A 24,528-nucleotide genomic window follows, 5' to 3' on the forward strand; every position below is an offset into this window, starting at 1 on the left:
TGTCACCTGCTTCAAGGGACTTCTCTGGGGTTGGCCTCAAACTCGGGGGATCTTCGTAATGGCAGACTTCCCAGGGTCTTCTTGGCAGATTTCCCAGGGCCCCCCCCCCCCATGACCTTAACTTTTCCATTCTCCAGCTTGCTCAGCCCTGGAGCAGTAACAGCTTGGGGGTCTCCACGGTCTCAGGAGGCGTTGGGAGATGGCTGGTGTGGGTACCATAGCTCTAAGAGGGAGAGGGGACCTGATGAGTCAGGGTTCCTGAAAGGGCCAGGCAAGCAGAGGGTAAGGTAATAGAGCCTCGCCGAGCCTTTGGGGTAACAGACTTCCCCCACTGCCACCAAGCCCCAAAGGGCTCCCTCAGATGGAGGACAAGAGGGAAGCCTCAGAAGAACCCAAGGGCATCTCAGGGACCAGCGCACCAATCAGCCCCCTCCCCCTGTGACTCAGTATCCCCTTCCCAGACCTGCCCAGACCTGCCCCCCATTCTAAGATAGCTGCCTTAGAAATGAGCAGAAATGAGCCTCATTATGGGCTGTTTCATTCTGGGATTTTTAGGGGGAGAGGTCCAAGGTTGCACCGTGGGCCATGGGAGTGTGGAACGCCTTAATGAGCCCTGAAACTTTTTGTAAAAAAAGGACACCCTCTCATCTGGGGCCCACTGGCGCTTGACTCAGATTTAGCGCAGGAGAGAGTTTGCTACTTGGAGAGAAGTGGGGGAGAGAAATCGAGAAGAAAACCTCAAGTGAGGGCAAAGAGTGTTTATAATAATTATGGAAAACAGCCATAATCAGAAGTGGAGGACTGATTGTCTCATAAATCAGCACGAAAGGCAACTCAGCTTACTCAGAGGAGTGGAAAAGCCCCGAATTAAAATGATGGATCGGGGCCGCTGGCAGCCAGCTGGAGGGCTCCCACAGAGCTTCGTTTAGCCGGTGCCCAGAGTCCAGCAGTGCAGGGGTGGCCGTGGGTCAGCCCGCAGAGAGACTGCTCATGTGTGTGTCCGTGTGCACTCCAGGGTGGGTGTGGGCTCAGGCATGTGTTTGTGCAAATGTGTGTGTCTGGATTGGTCGGCGTCTTTGTTCACCTGTGTGCAGGTGAGAACGTGTGTGTGTGTGCAGTTGAAAATACCTTTCAGGACACCAAGCAGTCCAGGCTGTGTGGGGAAGCAGACGAGTGTCTGTTCCAAAGCCTTCGCTCATAGGAGACAATAAGAACTTTCCAGAGTTGAAAGCCGCAGAGATGACATGAGTCTCCCCTGGGCTGGCTCCGCCGATCAGAAAGAGAAAGGAAGAGAAGCAGTGTCTGTGTGGCTGGGATGTTTCTTTCCGTGGCTGTGGTAGGGATCCAGGACCCAGGACTCAGCCCCCTGACCCCTCTCCCACCGTAGGCATCTTCCTTTTCACATGAGGATGCTCCCTTGAAACCGGGCCTGCATGTGTATGGCTCCTGTCCCCAGACCCAAAGGTACCCTCCTGCCCCCAAGCAGAAGGATGGGTTGTGACCAGGCCCGTGTGCAGAGCAAGCGAGCCTGTGCACGGATGGAGGGCAGAGGCCTTTGTTAAGGACTCAGGTGTCCCTGGTATTCCCTGCACGTGGCAGAGAAGGGCTCAGACCGACCTGGGGGTGAAAAGCAGATGGCAGAGACTCGAGCTAGCCAACACCCTAACTGTCTGCCCAGCCACAGACCCTCAAGGTGGGGGTCCCCCCCCACGTACACACACACACACACACACACACACACACTATGGGCTGTCTGGGTCCTGAGGGTCCTGGACCACTCCAGCTGATGCTGGCCGGAATGACCCCAGGTAGCGGTGCCGTGCAGGGGGCCTGGCCCAAACCCATGAGGGAGCCTGGGACTCTGCAGTGCTGAGATCCAGTCAGGGGGGGAGGGTTGGGAGGGAGGGTGCCTAACAGTGTTGGCAGGCTGTGGGGTGCCCATCACCACGACTGGCAGCACGGTTGATGAAGAGGTTTGGCTTTCGTGTTGGACGGACCACATTCGAATCCAAACTCTGCCCTCAGTCACTGTGTGACCTCAGGGAAGTGACTGACCCTCTCTGAGCCTCACCCAGCTCAGGTTCCTCATCTGTAATGTGCATCTAGTACTACCTCCCCTTAGGCTTTGCCCTTCCTTGAGCCTGTATCCACCAATGCACCTAGCCAATGCCTACAAATAATGCACTTTGATTCAGTGAGAGTAAATGCTACAATGAATATTCTATATTATCATTTTAAAGAAGGAAAAAACAGGCTGCAGAATGGAATGGCTTCCAGCAAAAGTTGTCCTGGCCAAATGCAGAGCAGGAAGCTGCCACTGTCCCCTGGGCCATCGGCCAGCCCGGCCCCTTCCCCTCCACCACCTCTCACAGGGGATCCCTGCCCGGCTGCTCAGAGCCACCTGTCACCCTGGGCTCCAGGCACCTTCTGGACACAGTTACAGCCATGGTTGTCACCATGTGGCCACCAGGCTCCATGGTGTTGCTGGGGCTGAGCTATGCAGATGTGGTTACAGGCCCCTGGCGGAGAGCACGGGGCACCTCGGAGGGGCCCCAGGGGCGGGGCGGGGAGACCCAGGTTCAGCCCTTCCTGACCACCGGCTGCAGCTCCCTGAGCTGGCGCCCGGGGGCCGGTGCCGAGACCCCAGCCTCATCTGCCCCAGGCCGCTTTGCAAGCCTGAAGCTCTGTCCTCCAGAGTGTCATCAAGCAGAGACCACACTGTGCGGCCCTTTGGACCCTAAAGCAAACGAGTTAGGGGAGCCTTAGGAACTCCTGTCTGACAGCTGAGAAAAGCACTCATCTTAACAGATGGAGCTTTCGCCCAGCCCTGGTGGCCACAGGGGGACAGAGAAGGGAAACTCGCTCCCCTTCCCCCATCCCCGCCTCAACCCAGCCTGCAGAGTGGAAGCCCCCATCCCCATTTACAGATGAGAAAACTGAGGCTCGGTGTGGCTGAGGGGACGCGCCTAAGTCACAGTTAGGAAGCACCAGACGCAGGAGCTGAAGCCACGACCTGAGTCCACACCTCCCCACGCTGCTGCTTGAGGGCGAGAGGAGAAAAACCGAAATGGGGTCCAGCTGGGGGGAGGGCAGTTGCTGCTGGGGCCAGGGGTCAAAGAGAATCAGAGGGACACCCCTGGACTGGAATAATTCGTGTCCCAACAGCCCTGTGAGTAGATGCGGCCCCCACCTAGGCTGAAGGCCATCTCACGCCACCAGGTGGCCTTGACCCGTCACCCCTTTTCTTTGCTATCAGCAGGGAGGCAGATGAAACATGCTTACAGCTGGCTTCCGGGTTCTGTGTGTGCCAGGGCATGACCCTTGGGAGGATGTGAGGGAGAAACCGTGGATTCTAGCCCCAGTCTAGTCGGTGACTGGCTTAGGGCTCTGGACCCCTGGGGAGTAGGGGGCCGGGGCGCAGATGGAGAAGGAAGCACGGCTTCTGTTTCCCTGAAAAGATGAACACAAGCCCAGGAGCCTTCAGAACAATCACAATCACAGGTCCAAGCTGGACACCCGCGTCCCTAAGGAGAGGCCAGGGAGACGCAGCGGAGCCTCCAAAACACTCTGCCCGCCAGGGAAATTGTGCAAATGTCTTTCCTCCGTGGGTCCCTAGGACAGGCCTCGGAGGTAGGAAGGCATGTCTAGGGAGCTACATCTTGAGATGGGGAAACTGAGGCTCAGAAAGGTCAGAGGAGGGACTTCCCTGGCAGTCCAGTGGTTAAGGCTCCATGCTTCCACTGCAGGGGGCGCAGGTTCTATCCCTGGTACGGGAACTAAGATCCCACGTGCCACGTGGTACTGCCAAAAAAAAAAAGATAGGGGCTGTTAAAAGAAAGGTCAGAGGACGACCCAAGTTCCCACAGCCAGTATTCCTACCGTCTCCTTTCTCCTGCCTTGCCACTAGCAGCCGTAGAGTGGAGCCGTGAACCCAGCCATGGACCCTGAGTTCAAATCCCCCTCACCTCTCCCTAGCTGTGTGACCTTGGGCAAATTACTTAACTTCTGTGTGCCTTTGCCTCCTCATGTGTAAAAAGAAATGTTAATATTAGTACCTACCTGGCCGGGTGGTCACGAGAAGTAATCAGTCAGTGCACACAAACCATCATAAGTGGCGCCCAGCCCAGGGGACACTCGGGGTGGCAGAGTGTACACGTCTTCTCTCTGCCAGGCCAACCAGGGAAGGCGTCCTGGAATGAACATTCACAACCTTTCTCATTCTGTCTGCCTTCGGAGGTACCGTCCTAGCCGCTGCCTCTGCTCTCCAGGGCTGGGGCTAGGGTGTGGCAAGTGAGGCAAGGAAGATGCAAAATTTAAGGAGGCACTCCCTCTCAGGGACTCACCGTGCACTTGCGGGACCCTGACAGTGGGTACCTCCTTAAATCTTTCCCCTTCCTCACTCATCCCCGTCCTGGGCCTCTCCCAGATGTGTGCCCTACAGACCTCCTCCATCTGTCTGTCCCTCCGTCTGTTTCTTTTACACAGACACACAGATGCTCACTGTTCTGAAGATGGATGGGGTACGGCTGCTTCTCCAAAGCCCTCATCTTCCCTCCTTGGCTGTTTCTGCTTCCCGGGGTGGGAGGGTTTTGTCCTGGGGTTTCAAGCAGCCAGTTCCACAGGGACTGGATCAGGCCAGGCCAGGCAGGCCCCACCCCTGGCTCTCATCCCCCCCTTCCCAAAGAGGGGCTGTGAATTGGGTTCTAATGGGAAATTAATAAGGCAGCTGTGCTAACCACTAATGATAATAGCAAAGTCATTACAAAAAGATTCTTTACGTGTTTTTTTATTTTAATAAATTTATTTATTTATTTATTTTTGGCTGCGTTGGGTCTTCGTTGCTGCACGCGGGCTTCCTCTAGTTGCGGTGAGCAGGGGCTACTCTTTGTTGCGGTGCGCGGGCTTCTCATTGCGGTGGCTTCTCTTGTTGCGGCGCACGGGCTCTAGGCGCACGGGCTTCAGTAGTTGTGGCGTGTGGGCTCAGTAGTTGTGGCTTGGGGGCTCTAGAGCACAGGCTCAGTAGTTGTGGCTCACGGGCTTAGTTGCTCTGGCATGTGGGATCTTCCCAGACCAGGGCTCAAACCCGTGTCCCCTGCCTTGGCAGGTGGATTCTTAACCACTGCACCACCAGGGAAGTCCCCTCTTTACATGTTTTTAATGACAGCAATTAAGGGGAAGTCAATAAAATATCCACCCACCTCCCCAGCTCCCTTCCTGACCCCACCTCGAGTCTCTGTTTTTACAAAGTCGCCATAAATTCCTGGCATGTGGCAAGTGGTCTGAATGGCTGAGAGGGTTGGGCGAGCCTTCTGGAGTTGGCATCCAGATCCTGTGGACACCTTTTTGTCCTCCTCACCTGAGCACCATCCCTGACCCCATCCCAGCCCTCACCAGGTGGGCGGATGGCTCAGACTTGGAACCCCCAGCCCCAGCAATAAGCCCACCCACACATCAGAGGGCCAAGAGCCCCTGCTCCACTGGGGAGCCTAGCCGGCCCCCCAGCTTGGCAGCCACCTATACAAGATGAGAGCTGAGGGCATCAGACCCCTTGTCACATGGGCTGGAGTTGATGTCCAGAGTGCCACCAATGGGCCCATTTTTCTTAATCCTCAACCTGAGTGTGTGTATTGAATGGAGAATGGAGATGTGGAAGGAGATGCGGAAGAGGAGGTGAGGCCTTGGGGACAGATGGTGACATTCTAAGATGCGATTGGACGTTTCAGTGTTACTCAGGATGCAGTGGAAGTCACGGATGGTTAGAGGCAGAGGCGTGATACAACTGATTGGAGGGAGAAGCAGCATCTTCATAAGAAGCAAACACAACCACAGTGAAGTACCATCCCATCGCAGAAACCAGAGTCTAGCAAGGCAAGGTGTTAATAGAAAGTCCCACCACTGCTGGTGGGTGTGTGAATTAGCAAATTGGTGCATATCAGGAAAACAGCTTGGCATTACCTCATAAGATTACCATTTGCACAACCTACAACCCAGCAGTTCCACCTTTAGGTGCATCCTCTAGAGATCCTCTCAGCCACATGTGCTAGAAGATCCACATGAGACTGTTCTTAGCAGGACAGCAAAACACTGATAACAAAGCCAGCCTCCAGCAGCACTGTGCTATCTTGATACATGGACGTCCAAGCAGCCATGAAAATGACTAAACCAAGTACAAGGACGGAGATGGAGCTCCCAAAAAACATGTTGCACAAAAGAAAGCAAATCAAGTAGATGACATACAAAATAACCCAAAGGGCTTAGAAACAGGCTGAATTAACAATAAACTGTTTAAGAATGCATCTACGTGTGGTGAAACTTAAAAGAAAAGAAAAAGCCATGACATGATTGACACAGCATCCAAGACGGCAATTACCTCTGGCGAGGGAGGGGATATGATGGGAGGGATGCCGTGGGGGAGAGGGACGAGGTTTGTTCATGTGCTGTTCCTTAAACTGGGTGGTGGGTACGTGAGTGTTCATTCTATTCTTCTTCTTTGAACTATTCATATAATTATATTCGCTCTTTTTTATGCATGACACAGTTCATGATAAAAAAATGTTTTAAAAATAAATAAAATAAAAAATAAAAATAAATAAATAAATAAATAAATAAATAAATAAAAGCAATAAATATATTCTGAAGTGGAATGCATAATTTACAAGACCTTTTAAGATACAACAAAAACATCAGGAATAATCTTAGGTCACGTCCAGCTGTGCCCCAGGCCCACACTTCTTTGCTCTTGGGGGAATTTTTAGGAAAAGTTGCATCAGCGCTGCAAGGAAGAAAACAACGTGGTATATTAACAAGCATGTATCTTGGAGAGGAAGTATAGTAGATAAACCCTTATCTGTTTCCACCTCAGTGGGAGTGAGTTTTCCCAGGACATCCTGGATCCCCAGCCCCATCAGTGTGCACTTCCCTGTAGCCTTTCTCCTGCCCTGGCTGGCTGAGCAGACTTCTTCTTAGAACCACCCTTGCAGCTGGTGTTCAGGACATACACGCCTGGGCGCTGGGCCCCCCTGAGCAGAGGCAAGGGGCTCCCTGATCTAGGAGGCCCATTTGGCAAAGTGGAGTAGAGAGAATTGGGAGGGTTCTGGGGGCCTAAGAGCCATAGGAAGGGGAGATTGTGGGATGGAAGCGTGAATGAGAGCATCAACTGCAACACTTGGACGAGGCCAGCTGTGCCCTTCCTTCTTCTATCCATCCTGCCATATATACATACATACATACAGTCATCCATCCCTCCATCCTGCATTTCCTTCATCCCTCCATGCCTCCCTCTCTCCATCCATCCATCCCTCCATCCATCCCTGCACTCATCCAATTACCCATCTATCCATCCATCTCTTCATTCATCCATCCACTGAACAAACCCACCCCCCTGCCCTATTGGCATTTTTAAATTTCCTCAAACTAGCACTTCTCTCCTACCTCCTAGCCTTCTCATACTCTCTTTCCTCTGGACTATCACCACGCCCCACACACACAGACACACAGACACACACACACACACACACACACACACACGGCTAACACCTACCCTTTATTTATGTCTCTGCTTAAAAAAAGCCTCACCCCCACCTCCCAGTCTAAAGTAGGTTCCCTTCATGTCGCCTCTCATTAAAAAAAACAACCCTGTTCCTTCTTCCTAACAGTTGTCACAATATGTCCCTGAATGTCATTGGGTTGGTTTTCTTATGCCTGTTCCCCTAACCAGACCATAAGCTCCACAAGGACAGGGACCAGGTCTTTCTTCAGCACCTTCTGCAAAGCCTGCCTGACCCATAGTAGGGACTCAATAAAGAGTCATTGCATGACGGCATTGGGTGAGTTTAGAGAGAACCTACTGTGTGCAGAGGATGGAGCCTGGTGTCTTATAAGGATTTGCTCATGAATATAATTGAATAGAACTGCCTCTTGAAGCTTTCAATGTAGTAGAAAGAGATAAAGAATGTGCATGAAGAATTTTAACACAGGGGATGAGTCATGGAAGAGGCGAGGAGGAAATGCAAAGGGAGAGCCGGGTTTGAACGCTGGCTGGCCCAGCCCTAACTGCACACGTTGGATAAGTCACTCTATCTCCATGAACTTTAATTTCCTCACTGACGAAATGGAGCTAATAAAACCCGAGAGAGGAGGAAAAACACGATTACCATGAAATTGCTTTAAATTGTTCAAATATATCTTCAGAGCTCTGTGAAAAGTTTTTTAAATAGATAAAATTATTGTAAGAACTGAAATCAATGTGATTTACTGATGCAATTTTTTTATAGACAGAGCCAAGTAACAGAAATTAGTAAACAACTCAAAAATGTGTATTTAGGAAAGTTGAGCTTTGTTGTGTCATTATGCGGATGAAATGAGACAATCTGTGTGAAGTCCACCTAGAAGGAGACCTGACATAGGATCAGTGACTATTTGGGTGGCATGGGAGAATCTTTGTTGAAGAGGCTGATGTTTAAACTGTGAAAAATGTATAGGATTCCAATATTTTAATACTATAAATATTAGACACAGTTTTTAGCGCTTGACTATACTCTTCCTGTTTCTATGGCTACATAACAAATTACCCCCAGACATCATGGTGCACCACAGTCTTTTATCATGCTCACAGATTCTGTGAGTCTGGACTGAGCATGGTGGGAACAGCTGGTCTCTGCTCTTTGATGACTGAGGTCTCAACTAGAAGACCCAAAGGCTGGGGGCTGAAATTATCTGAGGGCTCACATGTTCATTCACATGTCCAATGTTGATGCTGGCCGTCATCTGGGACCTCAGTTCCTCTGCACAAGAGCTGTTCCTGTGTCTGTGTGAGCTAGATTGAGCTTCCTTACAATATGGCAGCTGGATTCCAAGCGGGAGTGTCCGGAGAGCCAGGTGGAAGCCATATCCTTCTGATGACCTAGCCTTGAAAGTCGCATAGCATCACTTCCGGCATATTCTACCAGTATAGTCACAAAACCCCCAGACTCAAGGGGTAGGGGTCTTAGCCCCCACCTCTCAGTGGCAGGAGTGTCAATCACACTGTAAGAAGATCATGTTGAATGGGAGATAAATAGTAAGGTAGCCATCGTTTTTTTAATTGAAGTATAGTTGATTTACAATGTTGTGTTAGTTTCAGATGTACAACAAAGTGATTCAGTTATACATACATATATATATATTCTTTTTCAGATTCTTTTCCCTTATAGGTTATTACAAAACATTGAGTATAGTTCCCTGTGTTATACAGTAGGTCCTTGTTGTTTATCTATTTTATATATAGTAGTGTGTATAAATTAATCCCAAATCCCTAATTTATCTCTCCCCCCTTTCCTCTTTGGTAACCATAAGTTTGTTTTCTATGTCTGTGGGTCTATTTCTGTTTGTATATAAGTTCATTTGTATCATTTTTTTTAAACCCAGATTTATAGAATTGCCATTACATGATGCTATCTTTTATTTTTAATTTTATTTTATTTTATTTATTTATTTTTGTCTGTGTTGGGTCTTCGTTTCTGTGCGAGGGCTTTCTCTAGTTGCGGCAAGCGGGGGCCACTCTTCATCGCGGTGCGCGGGCCTCTCACCATCGCGGCCTCTCTTGTTGCGGAGCACAGGCTCCAGACGCGCAGGCTCGGTAATTGTGGCTCACGGGCCCAGTTGCTCTGTGGCATGTGGGATCTTCCCAGACCAGGGCTCGAACCCGTGTCCGCTGCATTAGCAGGCAGATTCTCAACCACTGCGCCACCAGGGAAGCCCCGTATCATTTTTTTTAATGTAGACTGTTCTTTTTTTTAAAATAAATTTTATTTATTTATTTATTTGTTTGTTTGTTTATTTTGGCTGTGTTGGGTCTTTGTTGCTGCACGCGGGCTTTCTCTAGTTGTGGCGAGTGGGGAACTCTTGGTTGTGGTTCTCGGGCTTCTCACTGCGGTGGCCTCTCTTGTTGTGGAGCATGGGCTCTAGGCACACAGGCTTCAGTAGTTGTGGTGCACGGGCTTAGTTGCTCCGTGGCATGTGGATTCTTCCAGACCAGGGGTCGAACCTGTGTCCCCTGCAATGGCAGGCAGATTCTTAACGACTGCGCCACCAGGGAAGTCCTGGAAGATACTCTTCTTAACTCCAGTTTACAGAAGAGGAAGTTAAAGCTCAGCAAGGTCAAAATTTTGCCCAAGGTCATGCCTAATAAGTAACAGAAGTGGGATTTGAATTCAGGTCTCAGTGACTCCAAAGCCACCACCGTTACATTTACTGCTTGCCAAATTAGGACAAGGATGCCAACGGCTGGTTTCATTTCTTGAGACACTTACTTGACTAGATCCTCCCGGGATGCTATTGAATTGTGGTGCCCTGGTGAGTCATGGCTTGCTCTGGTGGCGTTCCAGGCAGGGTCCCCCACACAAAGAAAGGCCCCGAGGTGAGAAGCGGGGTGTAAGTAATTCATTGTGGTGGGGGACACAGGATGTGATGTGGGCGATAGGACAAGAAAGGTTGGTTGGGGTCAAATTAGGGAGAGACCTTGAATCCAGGCAAGGGAATTTAGATTTTCCTGGGGCAATGAGGAGATACCAAAGGATCTGAGCAAGTCAGAAAAATTAATCAGGAGCAAAGTGGAAGATGGGGGAGGGGGGATCCGGTGTAGGCGATGATGTAGGGGCGGATTCCTTGCAGCCAAGTGATGGGGCAAGCATGCGGGTGGGGCCTGGGAGAACAGAGGGGCCGTAGTGTGGGAAAGGAAGCACCACGAAAGGCTCCAAGGATCTCAGCCCAGGTGATCTGGGCAGGTACAGGTGGGGCAGCTATTAGCAGAACTATGAAAGCAAGAAGGGAGGCTTGGCATGGCAAGGAGGTAAGAAATACCCAGCATTTCCTGTGGCAAGTTGGGTGTTGGGTATTGGAGCTCAGGGAGGAGCCAGGGCAGATGTGAGAGCCTTTGCAGAGAGATTGTGGCCAAAACCATCAGGTTAGGCAAAGCCTTCAAGGGGGAATGTGGCCAAGAAGAGATTCAAGCCCAGGGCTTTGGAAAACGAGAGTGTAGGCCGGTGGTCCTCGAACTTCGGCGTGCAGCAGAATCCTCGGGAAGGTGAGTCAAGGACTCAGAGACCCAGGCACGTTGAAGCAGGGCCTCTCCGTGCCCTAGGGGACGAGGGAAGGGTGAGAGCAAATTTCTGGGCTTACCGTGTTCCCAAGGGATTCTGAGACCCACCAAAGTGTAAGAACCACTGGCTTCAGCCCAGCGGTACTTCTCAGCCTTGGCTCGTGTTGGAACACCCTGAGCAGCTCTAGAAATACTGATGTCTGGACCCCAGCCATCCCAAAAGGTTCTTACCTCTGAGAACATTAAAGGGGGTTCTAAGGGGCAGTCAGGTTGGGGACTCCTGGCTGAAGGAGAGGAAGAAGAGTAGTGGTCTTGGAGGGGTTAAGAAATAAATCAAAGCAGTAGGAGACCCATATGGCTTAGCACGCGGCCCCCTTGATCCAGGAGGAAACAGGTGGGCAGCGGGGACTCACAGCCAGTTTTCGGTGGTCTGAACCTTACTGCACGTGGGGATTCTGATGGGCAGCCCACACCCCGTACCAGGGACATCAGAAGTTTGGGGATGAAACCCCAGCATTAGGTGCTTTTAACTCTTGACATGTTACTCAGTGACACACAGCCAAGCTGGAGGGCAAACGGTACTTCTCACACTTGGATGTGGATGCAGTTGACTGGGAGTCTTGTTAAAAGGCAGGTTCTGATTCAGCAGGTCTCGGGGGCAGGGCGGGCCGGAGGCTCTCCCTTTGTAACAGGCGCCCAGGTGGTGCCCATGTCGCTGGCCCACGGACCACCCTTTGGGTAGCAAGGATGTGCATTCATTTTAAAGAGTCGTGGTCATCAGCACAAACACCCCTGCCCACACTCCACCCATCTCCAAGCCTCTGCTCTTAGAGCCCATCCTGATCCCAGCAGGCAGGTGGGCAACCAGAACTTTCCCACCTGCATCTCCGCTGCTCCCCTCCAGGCTGACGGAACATCGGAGCTGGACCAGCGGTCCCCTCTTTACCTGCCAAGGGGGTGGGCATTCTTTCAAAGGGGCAACGTGGTGTTTGTGTGCAACATCCATACAGCCTCGCGCACTTCACCCAAGGGCACGGGAAACTGGTCCCCAGATGTACCCTTCACCCCGCACCTAAGCCCCTGCCGCACTGCAGGGCAGGGAAGGAGGTGCAGCTCTGCCTGTCTCCAGACTCTGAGGTCCGAGTTCAAACCCTGCCTCCGCCCTGTTCCAGCCACGTGCCTTTGGACAAGTCAACGAGCCTGTTTCAGAAATTTCTCCGTTGTAAACTGTTTGAAATAATGACCCGTGTCTCATGGTTGCTGGATGAATCCATTGCTTCGTGGACATATGGATGTAAATGGATACAAACCCCAGAAGTACAAAGCAGAGCATGTCGTAGTGACGGATGGGGCGATGGGGCCACGTGAGGTAGCCCGAGCGTGGCGGCCGGGCCCCACGATCATCCTGTCCGCCCCACAACTCCCTTCCGCTGCCGCCACTCCCAGCCCGGGAGCCGGGCAGTCTTGGCTGCCGACCTCCGATCCCTGACCCCTCCATGTGCCCTTCCCTCCCGCAGACATGGGGAGCTTTGAGGAGAGCGAGAAGCACCAGAGCGTCGCCCACGGAGAAGCGGCCGTCGTCCGCGCCCCACGCATCGCCAGCTTCCCACGACCGCAGGTGACCTGGTTCCGGGACGGCCGCAAGATCCCGCCCAGCGGCCGCATGTGAGCGCGCTGCCCTTGGTGCGGGTGGGGGGCCGGCCCCGGGAGAGGAAACGTGGGGCCACGTAGGGCCCCCAGATGCTGAGCACGGAGGGCCCTCCTGCTCTGGGAGGGAGCCAGATGGGGTCGTCCCCGGTGAGGGAAGTCTGGTTTCCAGGGACCTTTCTGGGAAAGTGCGGGCGGAGTCTTGGAACCATGACAGTTCCCGTGGCCTCCCCGGGGAATCCCAGGCGTTGGCTCCACTCTCGGCTGGAGAATAATTCTGCCTCTAAGAGCACTTAAAAAACCCGAACTGGCACAGACAGAGGCTCGGTCACCGTGGTTCCAGGCCCAGGGTTCAGGGCACATGGGAGGGCGCTGGCAGCTCCCCGGCAGGGTGTCTCTGCGGTGCCTGTGTCGCTGGGTGTCCACTGGTGTGCACGGCTGTGTGTGTTTTGGCTCCAGGGAGGAGGTGAGGCCAGGAGAGGCGGGAAGAGGAACACACGGTCCTTTCAGCGCTCACAAGGGCCCCTCTGTGCAGCCCGGAAGGGGGTTGTGGCAGCCTGGCTTGTGGGCAGAGTGACAGAAGCAACGCCTCCACAGAGGGCGAGGGGCAAAGCAGGGGACGCAGCGGCCCTCCTGACCCCCCTGGGAGAGCCAGCCCAGGCTGTCCTCTTTAGGACCCGCGCTCTCTCCTACACGCTGCTCCCAGAAGAGAAGAAAGACCACCCTGGTCCTAGTCCGCTCAAGCCGCAGGTCCATTGTGGGTGGAGCCCATTCTGGTCTCTGTAGGAAGCAGAAGCCGAGACGGACAGTTCTTTCCTCTGGGGAACATGAGGTCCAGTGAGAGAAGCGTGATCTTAATAACGTGATGACATCCTGGCAACAACAGTGGCTGTCGTTTATGGAGTGCCTGCTGTGTTCTCAGGCCTGGGCTAAGCACACCCCCCATCACCATCTCCTCCGGGACGGACACGCACCTCCCAGGGAGAGATGCTCTGTCTCGTTCCCTTTTCCATCCCCAGGTCCACCTCAAGAAATATTTGTTGACTGAATGACCCTCACAACAACCTTACGAGGTGGCTGATTTTACCCCCATTTTATAGACGGTAAAGTGAAGGCCCCCAGAGTTGAACTGCTTTGCCAAATCTCACGCAGCTGGTGCCAGGCTTGCCAACTCCAGAGTCAGGTTCTTAATTCTGCCTTATGTGGAAATTATATGAGAACAGGTACAAAGACATGGGAGCTAAAAAGGATAAAGTGATTGTACTTTTAGAGAATTGGTCCTGCTGATTCTCAACGTGGCTACCCTCTGAGATGATCTGGGACCATTTAAAATATATTGATTTTCGGATTCTACCCCTCACACATTCTTATTTCATTGAAACGGGGTGTACCGAGGCCTTGAGATTTTTAAAAGCTCCCCCGTGATTCCAGCATGCAGCCGCAATTGAAAGCCACTGTCCTAGAATGTATGTTACCTACAGACACAATAGTGCTACGTAACAAGTGGTCCCAGTGGCCTGACGCAATAAGCATGTATTTGTCATGTGAACCGGCAGATTGGTGAGCTAGGCCTGGCTCTCTCACTTGGCTGGGGCTGGCTGACTAGAATGCCTGGGTGACTCAATTCTGCCCCACGTGTCCCAGCCTCTAGCCAGTGGGCCCTAGCATCTCCTCCTGGCAGTCGCAGAAGAAGCAAAACACAAGCTTCTGCTAACATCCCATTGGTCAAAGCAAGTCACGTGGTAGAACTCAGATCAAGAAGCCAGGAAATTAATTCTGCTCTTGAGTGAGAGGACCACAGAGTCACCTGGCGAAGGTGCTTCTACAGAGCAGGTGATGATTAGGTATACACACACGCACACCTTCCTGGTCACGCCCGCCCCCGCCCCACCTCCTCCAGTCCTCCTACCGAACGCACGAGAGAACACTGTTGGGATTTCATCTCAGCAATTACAGCAGATTAATATTCATAACCCAGAGGAAAGGTCCCTGGAAGCAAATTCTCTGGTGTGTGTTTGCTGGAGATACGCATCTGATGAGCGCTGGCAGTCAGTGGGGTGTACAGGGTGCTGAAAGCACGTGCTATCTACAGAGGACCACTCTCCCTCCCAGGGCACAAGTGGAGATGAGTAACCCCTGGCCCGCTCCTTGATACTCATTGTTGAAAAGGAGACAAGATTCCCATCAAAGACACATGCTGGGGGCTTTGGGCAGCTTCTAGCGTGACTTATTTTATTCTTAATTAAATGATCAGTTGGGCTCCCGTGGAGCTGAGAAAAAAGGGCACACTTCATAGGAGTGGGAGATGGAAGGTGGGAGGGAGCTGGGCCCATCAAAGCAGCGGGAAAGACCTAGGAAATTGAAACCAGAGGAGTGCGGCTGAAAAATATCACCCAGCCCCTGCCTGAGAGTGGAGCCCCCATGTCCACGCCCTGCAAGAATTCCAGCAGCTTCCTTCAGTGTGGGTGCCTCTGGGGGCAGCAGGCTGGAAGCTCTCCTGACAGCCACAAATAGCTTTGTGCACTTTGGAGGTGAGGGGCAGGGTCGTTCTAGAACCATCTATCAAGGGGAAGGTCATCCTGCAGAAGGCGGCTAGCCCAGGGACCTTCCTTAGCCTCCTGCTGAGGACAGAGGGACAGCAGGTCAAAAGGCCACTGGCCCTTCCCCGGCTCTCTGCCTCCTGTTCACTGCACACCGGGAACTCGAACCCAGGCCCCGGGGTCCCGGACACAGTGCTTTCCTCTAGTTCCAGTCAAGGCCATGCTAGCTGCATCACAGACAGACCCCCAAATCCCAGGGACTTAACGCCAGAGAAGTTGATTTCTTGCCAACTGAAAGTCCCACCGAGGGCGAGGGATGCGAGCGGCACCCTCCTCCACAGCCAAGCTGGTGGGAGCTCCACCCTCATCCACACTGGGCTCCCAGTGGCCCCGCTGGTCCAAGCCCAGAAGCGGCACACATCCTCCGTATCCCACTAGCTCAGCCAACTGCCCACCTGGGTGCAAGGGGGGCTGGGAAGGGTGACCCCTGGCTTCCCAAGATCTTCAGTTCTCTGCAGGAGGGGAGCCAGAAACAGAGGTAGATGGTGACCATCTCTGCCACCTGGGTATGCCGTCCCCCCTGACCCAGGACAGGGTACCAACCACCGCACAATCCACACATTCCATTTTGAACCCAGTAAATCGTTGTGCGGGCTGCCTGGTGCGTGGGGGACACTTAACAGCATCCCTGACCGCTACCCACTGGTTACTAGTACAGCCCCACAGCTGGGATAACCAACACTTGTCCAGGCATTGCCAAATGTCCCCTGGAAGGTGAAGCCACCCCTGACTGAGAACCACTGACCTAGAAGGATCCATCATAATATAGACGAAATATAGGCAAAGGAGAGAAAGGGGGTGGGGAGAGTCTGTGTGGTCAAGGAGAGAAGGAATTGGAGGTGGGGGCCCTTCTCTGGAGGCCAAAAGAGGGGTTCAGGACAGGCGGGTGTACTGGAGAGGGGGACCAGGCCATGCCCAGGGTGCCCCCCTGCCAAAGATTTCATCTAGCTGGCTTCTACATCACCAGGGCAGCAGCCGGGGAAGCTGGAACCCAGGGGGTCCACGTGCACTGCTGCCTGTCATGAGCCCTGACCTTGGACTGTGTGCCCGGAGAGGGCTGAGTGAGAGGGAGGGGACAGCCTCAGGCCACCTGGGGACAAACAGAAGCAGCCACAGGAGTCAGAATCAGCCTCAGCCTCAGGGGTGGAAGGGGTCTTCACCCGCATCTGCCTCCACCCCTTACACAGATAAGGAGACTGAGGCCCAGCAAGAAGGAGGCTGTGAGCTCCTTAGAGGCAGGGGCCAGAGCCCCACCCCGGAGCTGCCCCCCTGCCCTGGCCACAGCCCAGCCTCCCTTTCCCCAGCCCTCACCCACCCCCACAAGCTCCACTGAAGGACCAGGGCCCCTGCAGGAGAGTCCCACGTAAGGAGGTGATCACCATCCCTGTCCCACTGTGTCGATTTTAAAATATTTTAGCTGGTTCCGTCCTCACTCCCATCACCTCATTAGCTGGAGGTTAAAAGAGCTCTCCGGGGGGAAAAACAAAAACAAAACAAAAAAGACATCATTAGGGTTCCCGGGAATTGGGGCAGGAGGGCTTTGTCTTCCTGCTTCCTGGAGCTCGGCAGGCAGCGTGAGACTCAGCACGCGAACCCCCAAAACCAGGCAGAAGGAGGCACCTCAGCACAGCCAGGCTGGGAGAGACCAGGCTGGAGAGGCTTTCGTGGGGATGTTTATTTGAGAGCCCATTTAAAACTCTGTTACATTCACCTAATGGGAAAATTTGAAAAGAATTCAACTGGATTTGTCCTTGTTAAACGAACATTAAGGATGTTTAACAGCTGTCTCGGACACATCACGTTACAATCCAGAGAGAGACTTGACAGACTAATGGTTTTGTTTGTCATCAGGAGGATGGGTGAGAGGAGGTGCCTGGCAGAGCCAGGGTGGGCAGTGCTTCTGCACCCACGTCCAATGGGGTCCCCAAATTGCCGCCTGCAAAAGCCCTGCACCCAGCCCGCGGACATGGGAGCCGAGGGGCTGCAGGATGGGATCCCAGCAGTGGGAACCAGGTTGGGAGCAAACAGCCCATGTCTACACCCCACTACCCGGCCCGTCTCCTTTTTCCCTCTCAACCAGCCCCGATGGCCCCTCTTTTATTGACCAGATTTGGGGAGAAGGAAACGGATACCCTAAGAGGGGGATGGGGGGAGATGTGAACCCCAGAAGGCTGTGTTACAGGCAGGCTGTAGCCTTTGAATCAACCTAAACAGATTCAGGATTAGGTTAAAGGCAGTGATTCTGGAATGGTCATGTTCATTTCTAAATTCATTCTCGTCTCTCATCATTCATTCATTCATTCACTGATTCTGGTGAATGAATTTCTTTAGTTCTAGACACTCCTGGTGCAGAGGTAACCCCACACAGCCATCCATGCTGTGACACAGGAAAGGGTAGAATTCCAGGGGCGCTCTGGCCCCTAACCAGGCCTGGGGGCGGGGAGTGGCAGAGAAGTGTCACCTGGACAGTCTCAGACCCCTGGGCATGTTCTGTATTGGGGTCTGATCCCCAGCGCTGGTGGAGTATTGGGATTCTCTGCAAACTAAGCATGGCTGGAGTTCAGGCAGTAAGTGGTCCCAGGGGGTGGGCTGGAGGAGGGGGTCTTGGGGTGCCTGGCTTCGTGTCCCCAGATGCTCAGGCTCAACAGGCCCACCAGAGGCGTCCTTTTCCTCTTCCCAGAGCCATCACCCTGGAGAACACCCTTGTCATCCTGTCAACAGTGGCCCCCGACGCAGGCCGCTACTACGCGCAAGCTGTTAATGACAAGAATGGGGATAACAAGACCAGCCAGCCCATCACTCTCGCCGTGGAGAGTAAGTAAGCCACAGGGCCTGGGACCGATGGCGGAGCGCGTCGTTAAATCTTGGGAATGGGGCTCCGGGGGGTCATTGGGAAGACGGAATGGCGGTGGAGGGGGGAGGCTGGGAAAGGGCGGGGGAGGCTGGGAAGGGGCAGGGGAGACGCCATCCCAAGGAGGAGGAGGCCCCGCTGGGGGTGGGAGTGGGAGGCCGAGGCCGGAAGGGAGCTGAATTCTGGACCCCACGCCCATGACGAGTCTGAGATCCTATCAGGAGGGGGGGACACTTAACCTGGCTGTTAGCTGGGCCCCTGGGGGCCCAGGGAGGGCGTGGAATATAGGAGAAAGTGTGTGCACTAGAGGATTCCCACCACCCCTGGGGCTCAGGTGCTGGTGGGCTGAGCCCGCCAGGAGATGGGAAGCTCATTTTTAAAGAAATATACTGACTGCCTCTACTCAGCTGGCGTGTCAAAAGCGCCACTTTTACTCGGAGCCAAGCCGTCCTCACCGATGGGAACACATGCTCTCTGCCCAGGCTCCTGCCTAAAAGTGCCCCTGTGTCCATCCCCAGAGACCACCCCGCACCCTGGAAGAGAGAGGCAAGGCTCTCCCCAGTGGCAGAGCACAGAGGAGAGCAAATGGAAAGGGTGACTCCTTGGGTGTCTTTGGCTAAGAAGTATTTGTCCAGCCAAGGCTGAAGGCAGGTTTCCGACCGGTGATGGAGATGCTGTGGGTGTCCCACCCGGCCTGGTTCTCCCCGGCCCGCTCCCTCCATGCTCCATCCCTGGGATGGAGAGGTGGGTGGGGGGTCACAGAGTACGCGGGACAAGGCCAGAGCTTCCAGAGCTTCCCGCAGTGGCCAAGCAGCCACACAGGCTGGGGGAACCAGATGCTCACATCCCTCCACATCTGTACAACTGCTGCTCAACAAGCCAGCCTCATTTGTCATCCACGGTCCCGCTGGGATGCACCCGCCAGCTCGGAACCTTCCCGTGTCCTTCCTCTGATCCCAGCCTCTGTCTTCAAGGGCCCAGAAAGCCCAGAACATTCCCCAATCCCGACCTGCCCACTCCTGGGCCTTCTGAGCACCAGCAGAGCCCCTTCCCACGCGTGCAGTGACCTCCTTCCCCCAGACCGCATTCCTGCCTGCCTAGAAAGAAACCTGGGTGCAGGGAGCAGAGTTCCAGTCTGGATACTGACCTATCAGGGTCACGGGTGTAACCTCTGACATTGACCTGGGCCAGGGTCTCAGTCTCGTCCCGGCACCCTGGGGCCTAGCCCATGACCTGGGGCTGCTGTTTCTATAGGAAAAGGAAGGTAGCCATCAGAGGGATGTTTGTCCCCACGTATTTTCCAGCGCTTAGAATATCTAGAGCCTCATGGAATTGAATCATTTGGTGGGAGGGGTGCTTACGGTCCGAGTCAAGGCCAAGCGTCTTCCTGGGTGACTCAGCTGACCCTGAGACCGAGGTTGGAGGCTCCCTCCCGCTCTGTGCTCCTCCCCCCAGCACCCTCCTCTTGGCGGGAATTGCACCAGCTGTTCTCCTGGCCAACTGGGCGGGCTCTTCACTCTCTGCTGCCTCCCCCAGCCCTCCGGCTGGCCCTGGCCCAAGAGAGGCAGGCAGGGTCCCTTGGGACCCCCATGTGTGCCCAAGCCTCCCCCGCCCCACCCCTGTTGTCTGTTTCTCCCCCACCCCGTCGCCCCTCGCCTCCTGCTCTCACGGTGATTGGTACTGGATTGAGAGTGAAGTCAGCTGATGAGCAGCTAATTCCTCCTCCCACGAGTGACTGCACTTCAAATCCCGGTGCCTGCCACTGACACAAATCCCCCAGCTGCCTGCCTGCCGGCCAGTTTCCTAGGAGCAATTGCCACTTCGCCCACCACCGGCTGCATCTCCCCTCATCTGTCTCTCCCCAGCCTCACCTCTCCCTCTGCTCTCCCCCATCCCGCCTTCCTCCCTCCTCTGCTCAGGGCAGCTCAGCCTCTTAGCAGCCCTCAGGGGACATCCATGCTCTTCAGAAATGGAGAAGGAGAGAGCAAAGGCCAGTGACCCCCCCCCCACCGCCGAGTTGCCCTCTGCCCAGGTGTCACCCAGGTGACCTCACACGGACTGTCACAGCTCTTGAAAAGTTCATACCTGGCTGGTGGTCCCCCTGGGTGGCAATCAGAGCTGCACTGTCCAATAGAATTATAATATGAGCCACATATGTAATTTAAAACTTGCCACTGGCCTCACTTTTTCAGAAGGAAAAAGAAACAGGTGAAATTAATCTTATTATATTTTATTTACCCAACATATCCAAAATATTAGCTGTTGAACATACAATCAGTAGAGAACATATTAATGAGATACTTTACACTGGGTTTCTTTTTCCTACTAAGTCTTCCAAATCCGTGTGTATTTTGCACTTAAAGCACATCTCAATTTGGATGCTGGATTTTCATCTGAAATAACGTGATCTGTATTTAGATTTCATAAAATTTACAGCTGGAAAGGTGGGATCATATGCCCAAGTTTTTCCACACATACTTAAAAAGTGTTCTAACCACTGATTTGGGGATCCGCTTTTAATTAAATGTAAATTAGGTAAAATTAAATCCCATTGCATCAAAGGGGCGCCAGTCACGTTTCAAGAGCTCGTAGCCACCTGTGGTTCTCGCCCCACCCCTGCCCATGTTGGACAGGGTAGGTCTGCCCTGGGCCCGTGGGTGCCTGGAAGCCTGCCCAGCAGAGGGGAGCAGCTCGCCTCCCTGCTCCCCACCCACTTGACCCGTGGCCCAGTCACGTGGTCCCCGAGCCACAGTTTCCTCGCCTGTGGCAAAGCGTAGTTGGGAGGATTCGATGAGATGACTCGGGGAGACTGGATCAGAGTGGGCGTCCCCCGTCGCACCTGTTATCAAAATCGTCCTGGGGCAGCGAGACCCAACTTTGCCCCCACGCAGGGAGCCCCTAAGCTTCCTCGTGCCCCAGGGCCCCGTCCACATCACGAGCTCATGTGGAAGATGCCCGTCCTTGCTCTGGTTTGCATGTGGTTTTCTTGCTTGATCTTTAGGGCCCCATTCACCCCGCTGTCCAGAGCAGTGCCTGAGCATGGCCAGGCTGTCCCCCTCCCGCTGGCTGGCCCTCCAGAGACCCTGAGTCAGTGCAGGCCTCCCTGCAGAGAGCGCCTGATAGAGAGGTGCGTCCTGCCGAGGGTGGGTCCACCCGAGCGGTCCCCCTCTGCCTCCACCTCACACCAACAGCCCCCCTTTCCGTCGCCCCACGTGCTGGGCACCGTCCCGCACTCTGCTGCTGCGTCGTTACAGCAACCCCTGGAGGCGGTCGGTTATTCCCCTCCACGAGTTACAGATGAGAAAGCGGGGGAAACGGGCCTAAGAGGTGAAGCAATTTGCTTCCCGGCGACATTCGCTAATGATGCACAAAACTGAGAATGGAAGCATGTTTCCCTGGCTGCCAAACTCACCTCATTAACCGCTCCCCAGACGTCCCAGAGGGAGACAGATCTCCCTTTTGGCCACTGCCGCCCCCTGAGAGGCACCTGCTGTCTGCTTCCTCGAGACTCTCCAGAAGTTACCCCGCCCCAGTCTTTACCTCCCAGTCATGGCTGCCACCGGCTCCCCTGCTCTCTCCAGCCCCTGCCACTGGTTGCAAACCCACTTCCTCCACCCTGATTCTCCTTGACCGCTCAGGACGTTCAGCTCCACTGACCCCCCTCCCTGGCACCCCGTAACCTGAGCTTCCTCAACCCTGCGTGTCTCCCCCAGTTCTCCCGTCTCCTGCTTCCTTCTCCCCTGACGTGAACAAGCCGATGCCTGGTTCTCTGCCCTTTCTCCCTCCCACTGCCCCACCCCTGGTCCCCGGGGTCCCCCTTGCCCCACCCTCCTGTTCTCTCCGGGCGTGTCACCCCCCCGGGGCTCCTGCCTCGTGTTGCTGAATGTCCCCCCTTGGGTACCTTCATTCCGACATCCCACCGCCATCTCCAACCCAGGGTGACAAAATCCCAACCCATCTCCCTTCTTTGAAAACCTGTTCCTCTTGGGCTTAACTCTTCTCTGTAAAGGGGGCCCCACGTCCAGGCATCTTGTCCTCGTGTCTGTCGACCCCTCCGTGTAATGTGCCCACCTAGGGCCGACTTCCAGCCCATTGCCCAGCTTGTAAATTCTCAGTAATCTGGCCCTGACCCAACTTCTCCCCGTCAGATCTACTCCCCCTAGCAGGGATGGAAAATGGGATTCACCTCATCGGCCAGCTCTGATCCATTGTTGGTGCTATGTTAAGAAGGGTTCTGAGGACACATCTGGGCTCAGCCAGGAAAAGCACTGACCAATCAGGAGAGTGGGCTGGGGATGGGACAGCATGTGGGCCAGGATCCATCACGTCTGCTCTGGGGCTCTCCCCCCTCATCCATCCCAGCGCTCTGAGGCCACCCCGGCATCGCGCCCACATTTACCTCCAGCTCCCCCCATTCACCTCACCTTCACTCACACAGCGCTCCTGTTCTGGAATGTTCTTCTTCCTTCTGGCTTCTCTGAGTTCCACTCAAGTTCCCCCATCTCCTGTGAGTCCCCAGGGAGCACTTGAGGCTTTGCCTGATCTCCTGTAGCCCTGAACACGTGTGTCCTCCTTCCCTCGGTCAAGAGGCCCCTGAGAGTCCGTGACTTCACCTCCTGGTAGCCTCTGGCTCCATCACTTGGTCCAGGCTGGGTTGGGGGTGGAGGGAAGAAGCAAGGAAACATCCCCCAACCCAAGCACAGGCAGACAAATCCCCAGAGGAGGGACTGTCATCTATTGAGCACCTACTATGTGCCAGGGACTCTGCGCTTACCCCAAAGCAGCTTAGCCGTGCCCCCCCAGGACCCTCCTTCCAACACCCGTCATGTGCATCTTTAATCTCTTAGACGTCCAAGCGCGGATCTGACTTCTTCCCAGACTGCACACCATGAGGACAGACCCCCGCTACCCATCTCACTCGGCGGGGAATCCCTGTTGCCTGGTACACAGTCTGGCACACACAGAGCCCTTACCCAGAAAAGATTTGTTGAGTCGGGAGCTGATCCCACACAACCCTGTGAGGCGGTGATTTCTACCCCCCTTCTACAGCTGAGAAAAACTGAGACTCGGGGGATGAGGTGACCAGCCGGAGTCACGCCCAGGATGCCTGGGGCAGAGCAAGATTTGGAGCCAGGTCTTCCTGACCGCCAGGCCCTCCTTCACTGCATCCGGGGCCCCTTCCCTCGTACCCTGCCAGCAACCACCTGGACCTGGGCAGGACGGGGTCCCTGGGGGGGGTGTCAGTCTCCCCTTTAACCTCCTAAAGCCAACAAGGCAGCCCTGAGGTCGGGGGGGCAGCCCTCATATTTTTAAACTCCGAGGGCTCTGTTTACCCACTGACGCCGTGGGGCTCTAACTGTCTGTCTTCTCCTCGTGCGCCAGTAACCTGGGCCTCCGTACCTGCGCAGCCCGGCAGGTAGTAAACAACGTGGGGCGCGCTTTTATGGGTTCAGCTGCGTCAGCAGCTTTCAGTCCAGTCGCTCTTTATGGCGCCTACGTGAGGCTTTTATATTGTTGCAGTTAGTTTGGTTTATATGCTTCCTTTCTTCCCCCCTTCATTTTAGTTTATTTTTTACATTTTATTCCCATTCTACCTGGGCCTTTCCCAGCAAGGCCTGGAGGCCCGGCAGGAAAACCCTTCCCGGGGCTGACGGACTTCCCCATAAAGCATGTCCTTATTGCTGTTCCCCGAGGGCCGTGCGTTTCATTATGGCCTGCCACCTCCAGAACCTCCCGGCTAGGGGCCACCTGGATGGATTTGCTGTGAGGGAAAGTCCTTGGTGGCTGTATTTCTGGGAGCCATAGAGCAGGTGTACAGAGAGTATTGGAGTTTCTGCCAGTATTGGGCCTACGCTGACCCACAAAGTTAAGAACCTGGCCACTTCTTAAAGAACTCAAAAAAAATATAAAAAAGGAAATGCTCCTGCCTCTGTTAGGAGAGTTTGGGGTGTTGTTTTGCTTTAATAAAGCCCAGTCATGATAAGTTCTCTTTCATTTTAATCGTCGACCCTGGAAGTTATACAGCGATAGCTCCAGTCCCATGCATTCATTCACCTAACAGATGTATTTGAGCACCTACTGTGTGCTGTGTGGCATGGTTCTGGAAGTGGGGGCGAACAGGACTGTCTTGACTCAGGCTGCCGTAACAGAATACCACAGACGGTGGGGCTCAAACACAGACATTTACTTGTCATAGTTCTGGAAGTCCAAGATGAAGGTGCCAACAGGGTTGGTTTTGGCTGAAGGCTCTCTTCCCTGGCTTGCAGACGGCTGCCTTCTTACTGTGTCCTCACATGGCAGAGAGAGAGCTCTGGGGCCTCTTCCTCATCTTATCAAGGCACTAACCCTGTTGG

At 54.1% G+C, this 24,528-nt stretch overlaps 1 protein-coding gene across 4 annotated transcripts in view; it reads left to right on the forward strand.

Moving 5' to 3' along the window:
- SDK2 (sidekick cell adhesion molecule 2) overlaps positions 1-24,528 on the forward strand; it is a 263,407-nt gene that overhangs the window by 154,058 nt on the left and 84,821 nt on the right. For all 4 annotated transcript variants that reach the window (XM_007185607.3, XM_057536211.1, XM_057536210.1 and 1 more), the window contains exons 4-5: positions 12,595-12,742; positions 18,005-18,138. In XM_007185607.3, coding sequence (XP_007185669.2) covers positions 12,595-12,742; positions 18,005-18,138 — 282 coding nt within the window. The remainder of the gene's footprint in view (positions 1-12,594; positions 12,743-18,004; positions 18,139-24,528) is intronic.

The sequence above is a fragment of the Balaenoptera acutorostrata genome, chromosome 20 (assembly GCF_949987535.1).
Source record: "Balaenoptera acutorostrata chromosome 20, mBalAcu1.1, whole genome shotgun sequence".
In the NCBI taxonomy this organism is placed as follows: Eukaryota; Metazoa; Chordata; class Mammalia; order Artiodactyla; family Balaenopteridae; genus Balaenoptera; species Balaenoptera acutorostrata.